Consider the following 12,715-nt stretch of genomic DNA (forward strand, 5'->3'; position numbering starts at 1 on the left):
AGTTGACAGCAGAAGTATTTATTACCGTAGCAGAGTGATGATGATGTGCTAAAGGCAGATGGTGTGCAATGCAGGAGAAGCACTACCCTAAATGATGCATTCTGATGACAAGGTATTATAGACCGCACTGCTCATGCTCACCATTCAATCTTCTCAGTTTCTCCACGGTGTCGTTGACGAGTTTTTGTGCTTCTTTCTGAAGGCTGAGTGCTCGTTTTATGGCATCTTCAGGAACAGGTCCAGAACCCGAGTTAGACATGTTTTTAAGCTTCAGAAATCGTGTATGCACCTCTTGCAGATCCTGCCATGTGCAAGAAACATACAAGCAAGAAATGAAATTGGAGAGTAGTTTCACTACTGGGTTTGAGTGATTCCAGAATATTTAAAAGGAATATCTTGGGAACCAGAGTCGTAAACAAACCATAAATGCAGACTCTCATGTAATGCTAAGAATTCTTGATTTGAAATCAATTGTTGTTTCTATGTTTTCATATAATATATCCTTGTTTTTTTCTTTTGTTAAAAACAGTTTTGCTAAAAAAGATTAAAAAAAAGAAAAATGATTACGAAGTATATACGACATGATTGTCCACCAACTGGCAACTTGTGACAATGAGAGGAGCAGAACAGGATATTTACACTGTGTGCATAAGGTTACTCTGTCACCCTTGCAATGTCACTCCATAACGTGGCTTGCCTTAGGCTCTACAGTGTATAAGTGTGTGTCCATCTTTATGCAAGCCACAAAACATCATCTTGCAGGTGTCAAGGTTGAAATCTCTCACCAGCCTTCTTCCTCAAAGTCATAGTGGTGGCTTATCAATGTATGTATTTGATGTATGCCCCTCCTCCTCATCCATCCTCTGTCTCTCACCTCAAATGGCATTACCGTGTGCAGACAGTGCTCAAAATAAGGCCGAGCATCTCATCTTTAGGGAGGAGGTTGTGGTTTCAAAGTCTTGTGTTCCCAACCCATCACACCATGTCCCTGTCTCAGTCCTTCCTACATACTGTCTATTAGACTTTGTATCCTTCTCACCCAAGAAAGTTTTGTCCCTGAATCTCGACCCTACTTCGGCAATGGGCACACATAGCATCAGTGTCCATGTTCTTAAATCATGCTCTGCTGCTTTTGCTTCTCTTCTGTTTGTATGATTCAGCCTGTCATTCTCATTTGGCCACCTCCAACCTCACTGGAAGTCAGCAAACATCGCTCCCAGCAACAAAAAGTTGCAATAACACATCCTCTCAACTATTGACCAGTGAGCTTACTTTCAATAATAAGCAAAGTAATGGAATCCATTATTGCTGCTGATGTAGTCTTTCCTCTTTTCAAACAGCCTGATCTCTGATTATCTCAACCCTCATCACTGAACCCTGGAATGACTGCTGCTCCTTTCTCAGCAATGGTTGGAGAGCCAAAATCTCATTCAAGGTTTCAGGAATTGTTCATTGGATATAACTCCGGCATTTGACACAGTCTGGCATCTGAATGTACTTGTCAAGCTTGCTGCTTGTGGTTTCGAAGGCCACCTTCATACCTGGCTTTCGTACACTCGTGCAGCCAATACATTGCTATCAATAAAATCCTCTCTGTTCCTATCCTCCTCTCCCATTGGAGGCTGGAGTGCACCAAGGCAGTCTTTGTCTCAGCCTTGTTCCTCATCTACAGAAATGACCTCTCTGTTGTGTTGGAAAAGGTTCTCTATTTTTGCAGAAGAATAAACATTATCTCCACCTACCGTATTTACAGGTGTATTAACCGCACCTGTTTTTCACCCTCAGAAAAAAACAACAAAAAAAACATGTATATATATATATATATATATATATATATATATATATATATATATATATATATATATATGTATATATATATATATATATATATATATATATATATATATATATATATATATATATGTGCCAAATCACGATGCGGATCATACGGATGATCCGCTGTGGCAACCCCCTAACGGGAGCAGCCGAAAGAAGAAGAAGAAGAAGATATATATATATATATATATATATATATATATATATATATATATCATTTTATTTTTTATCTATATCTAAATAAGTTTGTACATTCACTTTAAGTAGGATAAAATGTAAAGTTTGAAATCCAAATGAAGCACAAAATTATCCAAATATTTAAGTCTGTTTTGTAATTCTGTCAAACATTTTGGGGGTAAAATCAAAGTCCATTTACTTAATCCAGTGCCGTAATGGCTGGTGTGAAATCGTGACAGCTTCATCACTTTGCTGCACTTATATGCACGCATTGAACTGCCATAGTGCAGTGCATGCGTTCAAAACTCCTACCCGCTATCGCTTCCACGAGTTGTATTATACAACTCGTTTAACCTGACATCCCAGGAAGAAGTGACAGATAGTCCAAGAGCATTAGGGTTTAACCTGGACATTTTTGGTAACAAGCTGATTTTTTCAGGAAAGGTCCAGGAATGTGTGTGAAATAACATACTAAAAGTCCTCATGAATCCTCCTTGAGCGTTTTCTGCAATCCAAGATGGCGTCCAAAATGGCCGCCATTTCATGTTTTTCTCTTAACTTTGCAAGTAGGTTTCCCCAAAACGCACTTTAGATGTCTAAATATATGTTTTGAAGTACAAGGAACTCAATAGAATACATTTATAAGAGATGTAGAAGCACACAAGTGCCAATGCCATCACATGATTGCCATCACATGATTCTGCAATTTCTATAACACATCACAATCACAGTACTCTATAGCATGTTTACATATTGATACCTGTGAAGTTAAATTATGGATGAATCAACTCATTGTGGGGTGCCAGAATGTCTGGTAGGAATTGTATTGGGCAGAGAAAATCTCGCAAGGAAACCCGAGAGGAAAATGATGATGATAGTGGTTACTCCACAGAAATTCACTGCCATGTAATATGTGACTTGAAGACTAACTTATTTTGTTATCCCTAGATGTGCACTGCACTTGTACTGTCACAGCCTGGTAATATATTTTATCTCCTATGACAACCAGGGATGACATCTCATAGCACTTTGTATCCAATGGAAAAGGCACTTTAAAATGTCTGCTATTATTAATAATGAATGTATACTAGCATCACACAATATATGTGATATGCTGTGACACACACAAAAAAGGAACCTTTTATACAAATACAGCATACATGTACCAATAGGAAGGAGTGTCATACACTCTCTGATTTCTATCATACTATAATTCTTTTCATCTGCATGAAACAAATAAAATGATTCAATACAATGTTTTAGGTGTAACGATAGACTACTCCACAGAAATTCCCTGTCAAGTGATATTACACAGTACTGTGTAGTACATGCATGAAGACACAAATTTTGATCATGCATTTAGTCTGGGTACCAAAAATAATAGTTTTACTTCCTTAATGATAATGGAATGTTTCAAATAGAACTCACCTCATGGTAGACATCAACTGCATCTTGTTGATAAAAAAGGTTAGCACGTTAGCACAAAAAAGGTTAAAAAAAAAAAGGTAAAAAAAAGTTTTCAATTTCCGAGCTTTAGGTGACGAAAATGGACCATATGGCAAATTTATGTCGCCCTGTCTGTTTAGCATCAAACTGATGGTACAATGTTTCCCTCGTAATGTCATAAGCGATTAAGGGCACACTTCTAGACTTTAACATTCAAATTGATTTGAATACTGTATGCACAGCAACCACATTTATAATTGAAATGTTTGTTGAATATTTTCAGGATGAAATATCACAGTTAATTAATTAATGATAAATATTTAAACAATTTTGAGATAAAATTGTTAATGACGGCCATTTTGGACACCATTTTGGATTTTTGGAAGAGCTCAAACAGTTTTATTGGTTCTTGCGTGCTTCAACATCTCTTAAAATGTATTCTATCGAGTTCCTTATACTTCAAAACATATATGTAGACATTTAAAGTGTGTTTTGGGGAAACCTGCTTGCAAAGTTATGAGAAAAACAGAAGAGGCGGCCATTTTGGACGCCATATTGGATTGCGGAAAACGCTCAAGGAGGATTTATGAGGACTTTTAGTATGTTATTCTATACATATTCCTGGACCTATCCTGAAAAAATCAGCTTGTTACCAAAAATGTCCAGGTTAGGGCCTATTTTGACCTAATGCTCTTGGACTAAGAGGTATCGACATGCTTACTCCCAAGTCCACTGAATTTTGTCGAAGAGTCTTAATCTCATTTTCATCCTTTGCAAAAGATGGGGAACTTCTTGTTCAAAGAGGTGGAGGAAGAACTGACGAAGAATAAAACAAGAAGTTGAAAAGATAGGAGAGGATATCAATAAGTATTTTTTTTCTTATTTTTCAACATTATAAAGTGGATTTTTTGGTTATTAAAATAGAAAAAGGAAGAAAAGTTGAAAAAAAATATTAGAAAACAAATGTTCTTTGTTTTGGATTTGTGGCCCTGAAAAGCAGTGAAAGTGGTACTAAATCTGGTCATTGAAGGTGGTGCTCAGCAATTTGACTCCAGCTATTGTCAATAATTCTTCATTTGATGAGAGACCAGGTGGGTATTCCCATCAATCATTCCTCATTCCTGTTTGTCCGTCAATCATAATTGACACCAATGCGATGACAGTAGGCATCGGGGCCTACCATCTGATCAACCAACATGTGGAGGCATACGTATACTCCATGCACGCTTAGCCGAGACTGCCCCATTGGGAACGTCCCTGTATTCAGGGTGCAAGAGTAGCAATGGCGGCCCAGCATGTCAGGGTTATCGCGCATGACTCAATGGTAAAAAAAAAACGTGCAACCGAGATCGCTTATACGTACATGCACTTACATAATTATGAAAGCTCTAAAAGTTCCTCGATATGTAGAATATAAATCAACTGGTATACATATGACAATGGGAATATAATTGAAATTCAGCATTAAAAAATTGATTCTTTTTAAGACTGATTTTTTTTCTATACCTGCGTATTAACCGTACCCCCAATTTTTATCTTTTTTCTGCCAATAAAAAAGCGCGGTTAACACACCAGAAAATATGGATAATTCTGGAGACGTATAATTGCACTCTTCCCAGATGATTGCTTTCTGGAGACGGATAATTGCACTCTTCCTTCCAGGGCTTCAAGAAGATTGTGTACCACCATCCAATGTTATCACCAATCCCTACCCAAAGTTTTTTTTTTTACCCCCAGTAACCAGATCTCACCTCACCCAACCATCTTATTTAAGGTTGCAGACTTTCCTTCCCTCTTCTTTCTCCTCTTTTCCTGTTCCTTCATTCTCTTGCTTGTTGTGTCCGACTGAGACCCCACTGCCCCATCTGTTGTCCTTTTACCCTCGGTCTCCTCACTCTTCAATGAGTCTCGATTTTGTCTTGAAAAAATAAAAAGCAATAGGTGTGGTACACAAATACAGTTATGGTAGCACTCAGTCATAGATGTTGAAGATCCCACAGTACCTTTCAAAAGAGCAGACCATTGTGTCGTGGTACTCCGGCAAAATTCTGATTTATTGTTCTGGACTACCCCTGGGAAGGCAACAACAACCTCCCCAGCAAAACCCTGCCAAAAACCACTTTGGCAGTCCATACGCTCATAATGGAGGATAGTATAGATCAGGTCAGCCTTCCCTTTCCTGCTCTTAGATCATGTGAACAAATGCATCTGGTGTGGTACATGAAATCACTCAAAAGCGTTTGGTTTAATGTGAGTATTCAGGGTTAGTGTAGGATATAGAAACAAATAAAAATTATACAGTCCTTGTATGCAATACTTTTGAAGATGTGCACATACCCTCTTAGCTTGGTCCGCATTGTCTTTGGCTGTGGATGCCAAATTTTCTGCATACACTGCATGGTTCTTGGTTGATTCATCTTGGTTTTGGAGAGAAGTGACATCACCAGTGAGTGTTGTGAGTCGATTCGTCAGGTCATAAAGCAATGGGTCCACGGCAGATAGTTGCCTTGTTTTCTGAGAACAGAGCAATGAGAGCAACATGAGCGTAAGGTGACATTCAGGAAGTGGACCACGACACTGAGGCATTCCACCTGGCCACCGTTGGGTTTTTACTGTGTGTAGATAATATTGCACCACATAAAAGGACGCACCTCCGCAAGTGAGTTTTCTATGGTTTGGAGTTTGTCGTTGACATGGTCGATGGCTTTACGTGCTGAGTCTTGCACTTCTTGTGCCTTGTTCAAGGCATCTTGTGTATCCACAGATTTATCATGCACATCATCGGCCCTCGTCCTGTAAAAGTGCAAGAAGCTTCTCAAACATCCTTCTTGTCTACCTTTTGGGATGCCCTAGGAGGAGAACTGTACTTTATGAATGAACACATTGTTTTGTCGACATGTGCAGATGGGGCTTATCAAACATACAATATTCTCCTTGAAAAATAGTGTTACTTCTGACTTCTCTTTTCTTTCTCCAACTCATATGCCACTATAATATCTGTAATGGTTCTTTAAAGTAGAAGGGCAGGACAAGTAAGCTGTATGGTTCTGGTTTGGATTCCAGTTAAGATATAAAATCTGGATAAAACTGCCACCTGGCAAATATGGAGCACCATGTAGCAAAGTGTGGGTCCTTATGAGGGGTCATACATCGGCTGCTCTACCTGCTACGTGGATGCAACGATCACAGTATACTTTCAGAGGATGAGTTTCTTCGGCAGGTATTTTCTTCCAAAAAATATCTACAATATCTTTAATACAATAGTTTTCTTAAAAAAAAAAGTCTGGGGTTCATTCTTGTTGGTCACATACATTGTAGTCAGTGGATTTTGTTTTTTTTTATGTTTATTATGGGCTTCTGATGGTACACCCACCTACAAAAGACAATAACAGTGAAAGTCCTGAGCAAGAAGTTTAAAATATATACCGGCACATAATCACCCTCAAGGGATTTTAAACACCCTCAAGCAAGTGTTTGCAGGTGGGACAGCTGGCAGAAATGCATATCGAGTTAAATACTAAAATGCACCTCGCATCTTGAGCATCTTTCAGAAGTCTTTGAGCCAAATTGATGTTGGTTGTGCTCGAGGCGATGACCGTATCGATATCCTTAAGGCTGTCGATCTTTGTTCTGATGGCATTCATCAGACGGGTGATGTCAGCAGAGGAGTCCGGCAGACCGATGGCCAGCACCTTGTTCGCTACAAAGACAATGCTGTCGGAATCTGCTCCACCGTCTACAAAGCAAGCGAGAGAAAGAGTTAACAGAAGGAACATCATAATGGCAAATTATTTTGGAGTATTTAACCCAGCCTCCTGAACTTTCACTGTTAATGCCATTGAGTTTGAGTCAATGTGGAGGGTTTAAAACGAAACTGCATCCACGTTTAATGTCTCCATAATAGTGCCAATCCATTTCCCTGTGGCTTGAGAGTACTGCGCTGTCTTAGGTTCCCATCTGGGCACTTAGCTCATGATTCTGGGATCTTAGGCTCGATTCCCACCCAGATCGACCTCATTTGTTCATTTTCTATGAATCTCCTTGTTATTCATGTGAAAGTGCAATTGCATCTCTCAATGTCTATCTTGCATGCAATAATCTTCTCACCCTTGAGGAAGTCATTGATTCGTTGAAGAAGCTTCTTCATGTCCCGAGCTGTGTTGTTCATAGAGTCCTTGGTGTGCTGGGCCTTATCCAAGGCTCGCTGGGCCTTTTCCTTCACTGCATTCGAGGTACGTTGTATGCTCTCCACCTTCAAAACAGATTGTTCTTTTGTCATAAATCCTTCCTCACAACAAGTAAAATTATTTCAAGAAAAGCAATGGCGATCCCAAAATAATTATATGGACATTTGAAAGATTTTGTAAGTTACACTAATCCTACAACATCCTACACTTAACATTATCTTCATCGCAAACCTCAAAATACATAGTTGTTTACCTATGGAAAGAACTTTCATAACTTGTAAGCAATTGAAAGATTTTCCAAACTGCACCAATCATCAGTTGGAATCACTTCTTCATGGAGGTTTCAACCCTTTCAGCCCAGAACCACTCCAAACAGGGTCCACAACATCAGCCGAGGGTACACATCATTAGATGTATAACCTCAGCTGTGTCCAGACAGTCAGTCAACCTGGCAATGCAACCTCACGATTCAAATTTTCCAATTATAGCATTTAGCTTTACCTATTTGTGCTTACCTTCTCTTCATGTATTTGCATATATTCACAATCCTCATCACACGTTATTATCTCCACCACCGAAGGTGAAGGAGGTTATGTTCTCACCCCTGTCTGTCTGTCTGTTTGTTTGTTTGCTTGCTTTCTTGTCTGTTTGTGTGCAGGATGTCTCAAAAAGTTGTGGACGGATCCAGATGAAACTTGGTGGACAGGTTGAGTGTGTCAAGGACGAACTGGTTAGATTTTGGTGAATATCAGGATCCGGATCTGGATACGATAATTTTTTTTATTTTTAAAGTGATTCTTCACCATTGAGATGGGGCCCAAAATGATATGTAACACAATATCTCAAAAATTAATTTGACCTGATATGTTATACTGAATCAGGTATTGTGTGGTGGAAATTTGCGCTCCACCAAGTGCCCTTCTAGTTATTTTTGTTATTAGAAGCAGCCTTGATAAAAACGTCCTGATTAGCTATCTCAACACAAAGATATATATACCTTAACACAGATTTCACCCAAGGTGAAAAACCCCCTCAGGGTGGGGGCAAAACGAAGTTGCTACAACCTCCATCGTGTGACCCTTATTTGTCCTGTCAAGTTTGGTTGAGATTGGATAAGTAACCACTGAATGTATCGTGGTCAAATATACACACAGATAAACAGACCAAATGTTCTTTAAGGCTATATTTTCCAACCTTACAGAACACTTGTAATAAAATGCTAACTGCAGCTCCTTGTGTTAGCATATGTCTGATTAGGTGTTTTAATCTATTGGTAAGTTCCATGTTGTGCGTGATGGCCCTCACTGTACTGATTATTTCACCTGATATGATCCTAGAAGAGTTTTCTAGGAATATTTCTGTCCAAGAAAGACATTTGTACAATGTGGGAATAGAAATTTATTTTTATTGACATTGATTTGTAATTATTTTTTTTCTGTATACATTGTCGAGGCTCATATAAGAGCTAACACACAACACACAGCAAGGGGGCATGAGACAAGAGGGGTGGGAGAGGGAAGGACAAAACAGTGGGGAACAGACACATTAGGAGATCTGTGGAAGGGAGAGGGATGGGGCGGGGAACATGGGGTATACAAGATGGACACCACAGGGACTTTTAGGAAGGAAAGCAGGGAATTTGTAGGAGGTGGGTTTGGGGTGGATTAAAGGGGGTAAAAAGATCATGGTTTTGGATGGGGGATGATAAGAGATGGTGGTGAACAGCTGTTTTGAAGGCCTGGAGGGAAGAATGGGATGGAATAGAGTGAGGGAGTTTTTTGCAAAGATGGGGAAAAAGAGGAATGAAAGAGTGAAAGTGAGCAGTGATTCGTGATTTTGGTAGTTTTACCAGAAAGGGGTTGTTGGCGGACCTTGAGCACCCTGCGGAAATATGGTGGGGACAAATCGCAGACAGAGCAAGGGGGGGGCGAGACCGGAGAGGAGATGGTAGAAGACAGAAAGACCACCGACCTGCCTGCGGTGAGAGAGTGAGAGGCCCAAAGACTCAGCTTCACCACGGGAGAAACCAATGATCCGAAATGCCTTGGTTTCCACAGCGTGAAGCCGAGAAAGTAGAGAGGCAGGAACACCAGCCCAGAGGGGAGAGCAGTACTCCATTAGTCTGTGGACAAAAGCTTTGTATGTGGTCGGGAGCTCAGGTTGGCCGAGGAAGGACTTTGCACGACGGAGGATTCCCAGTCGGCGACTGGCTTTGCAGGCCAGGCTGGAAATGTGGCTTTCCAAGGAAATATCATGACAGATAGTGAAACCCAGAAGCTTGAAAGAAAGAACTTCTTCCAGAGGATTGTTGAGAAAGAGGATTGGTTGGGGGGGGGGTTCCAAACGGTCCTTTCGGAGAGACATAGTGCGAGTGTGAGATTTTTCAGGATTGAAAGACATGTTCCACGTTTTGGACCAGTTTGTGATGTTACCCAGATCTCCAGAGATCGAAGAAGCTGCTGCTTGCCGGTCTGAGGGATGACAGATGGTACGGCAGTGTGTGGAGTCATCAGCAAAGAGATAAAGAGGATTTTCCAGAGAGTCGGAGAGATCATTGATGAATTCTGAAAAATTCTGAAATTCTGAAAAAGTGAATGAGGTGAAAGCATGGTTTTTCATTTCCAATCCTAGCTCTTTTGGACACATCATCATGAAGCCGATCAAATATAAACTGATCATTAATTGCCAGTAGGGCTGGTAGTAGAGTCTAGACTCGAGAGATATGCATACTTGCCTATAGTCTCGGTTTGAATCTTGACCCAGCTCTGAATTGTCATCCTGATCTTTTACATGAAGGATGATACATCAATCGGTGTGCCGTCGTTTGGATGGAAGTTAAACTGGGTGTCTCACCTGTTTGTATTAGTTTGTGGATGTTGAAGATCCCACCGTACCCTTCACGAAAACAGACGAGCTATCATTGGCAACTGAACAAGTTACAAATTCCTCCCCTAACTGACTCAGTTGAATGTCAAGCTGGGCCAGCAGGTTCACTTTGCAATGTGTATTCAACTCTTGGTGGTTCTTCTTGTTGTGTTTATGGACGTTTCTCCATACTTCCTCCTGTTGTTGTATTATCTCGGAAATGAAAATTTCTATCCCTTGACCATAAAATTTACAAAGATAACCCAAAACAACTTAATTCAGGAGTGCAATGGATGACATAACAAAATTTAGTTTGATAACAATCATACCAAGAATTACTTTCATGTGTTGAATGTGGAGAGTTCATCATCATCGTCATATCCAATGAATCTGTTAACAATTTGCTGAACATCTTCCAGTTTTTTTTATATTAAAGATACTGATCTTGATTTTACTGCTGAAAATGTAATCAACAGGTATTCCATTTGTTGAGATCTAACCAATCATTTATGTTCATAGACAACACAATTCATACATTGTTACAATACACACACACACACACACACACACACAGACACACACACACACACACACACACACACACACACACACACACACACACACACACACACACACACACACACACACACACACAGACACACACACACACACACACACACACACACACACACACACACACACACACACACACACACACACACACACACACCGTGGACAAAGCTTAATCCATTCCAGGAATTTCCTCAAACATGTTAATATGTTATAGTCGTAGTGTTTGTTAGTAAACCTCATGGGACACTGGAAGAATCCTCGTCGGAGAAACTGTGCTAGTACCGTATTATTTGTTACGGTAACCTTCTGGGAAAAAAACCCCATCTTTGATGATGGACCATCCTTGATCTATTGATCTCGTAACTGTCCCAATTACCTCTAAAATCAGTTTGGCTTGAGTTGAACACAATAAATTATTCTACTGTATCATAATGAAATGAAACAAGTAAAATAAAAACTGTTAAGACCTTGTTCCCCAGGTCTTGAAGCTGGGATTTGGCATTTTCGAGCAAGCCCGCTGTGTCGTCTGCCTTTTTGAGAGCATCGGATGCGAGTGTTTTGGCCCCAGAGCATCCTGGCCCTCCACATGCCATCTGGCCTTGGATATCTCTGCACCCGGCACCTCCACAGAGGGAATCCTCACAGCGCTCGGCGGTGGGAGAACCGCACAGCTTGGTGCAAAGAAAACATAATAAATTGTGAGACAAAGCAGGACGTGGCAAGACCAACAACAGGCGTTCAATTTGTATGAAGGTGGAACAGGTTGCAATCATCGGGAAATGAATTTGTCAGATTAATTTTCAAGATTACAAGCCATAAATTATTTGGTCTGTTACTTAACATCCCTTGACCATCTTGTTTACCTTCTCATTAATGCTCTTCAAATCCAGCTTCTCTGCCTCCTTCCGTAAGATGTCCAGCTTGCTCCGCATCTTGTTTAGAGACTCCTGGAGACCATTTGTTCCCTCCATCAGATTCTTTACTCTTTCACGGGTTTTTTTGGACAATGCAACGACCCCGTCTGATCCAGATACCATGTTTTTAGTTTGATCCTCCAAACTCTGAGATTCATCCGATGCTCGGCGGATGCTGGTGAAAGCATCTAAAAGATGGTCAAAATAAGAAATAAAGGAAGAACATGAATTAAACTTTGCTTTTGTGAGCAATAACCTTTTAAATCATGAAAAGGTAAATCGAGAACTACGGGTGGTTGTTGTTTGTTGATCTTCCTCACTCCCTCAGCCTCGGCCATTCAAGTAGTCTTGGAAGAACTAGACTCGGTTGCATAATGGTTAGAGAGTCTCCTCCGAGTCTGGGAGGTCAGCGGTTGGATCCCCGGCCGAATTGTACCAAAGACTTTAAATCTCGTACGTGCTGCTTCCTTTATTGATGCTCAGCATTTATAAAGTATAGAGTACGGACAAACAATCGTAGGTTAGCAACCATAACACAGGCTTTTGATGGGCCTAGTGGCCTCCTCCTGCGATGAAGTTCCTTGTAAAGGAATATATATATATATATATATATATATATATATATATATATATATATATATATATATATATATATATATATATATATATATATATATATATATATATATATATATATATATATTAGCCTGGTGTTGG

The 12,715-nt window shown here is 40.0% G+C and overlaps 1 protein-coding gene across 3 annotated transcripts in view; it reads right to left on the reverse strand.

Moving 5' to 3' along the window:
- LOC147008814 (laminin subunit alpha-2-like) overlaps window positions 1-12,715 on the reverse strand; it is a 212,048-nt gene that overhangs the window by 12,152 nt on the left and 187,181 nt on the right. For all 3 annotated transcript variants that reach the window (XM_085863848.1, XM_085863849.1, XM_085863847.1), the window contains 7 exons: window positions 11,948-12,186; window positions 11,552-11,755; window positions 7,567-7,711; window positions 6,988-7,195; window positions 6,111-6,252; window positions 5,797-5,973; window positions 142-301 (listed from right to left, as the gene is read on the reverse strand). In XM_085863848.1, coding sequence (XP_085719974.1) covers window positions 142-301; window positions 5,797-5,973; window positions 6,111-6,252; window positions 6,988-7,195; window positions 7,567-7,711; window positions 11,552-11,755; window positions 11,948-12,186 — 1,275 coding nt within the window. The remainder of the gene's footprint in view (window positions 1-141; window positions 302-5,796; window positions 5,974-6,110; window positions 6,253-6,987; window positions 7,196-7,566; window positions 7,712-11,551; window positions 11,756-11,947; window positions 12,187-12,715) is intronic.

Source organism: Eptatretus burgeri, chromosome 18 (assembly GCF_056783735.1).
Source record: "Eptatretus burgeri isolate ZD-2024b chromosome 18, Ebu_testis_v1, whole genome shotgun sequence".
NCBI classification, from domain to species: domain Eukaryota; kingdom Metazoa; phylum Chordata; class Myxini; order Myxiniformes; family Myxinidae; genus Eptatretus; species Eptatretus burgeri.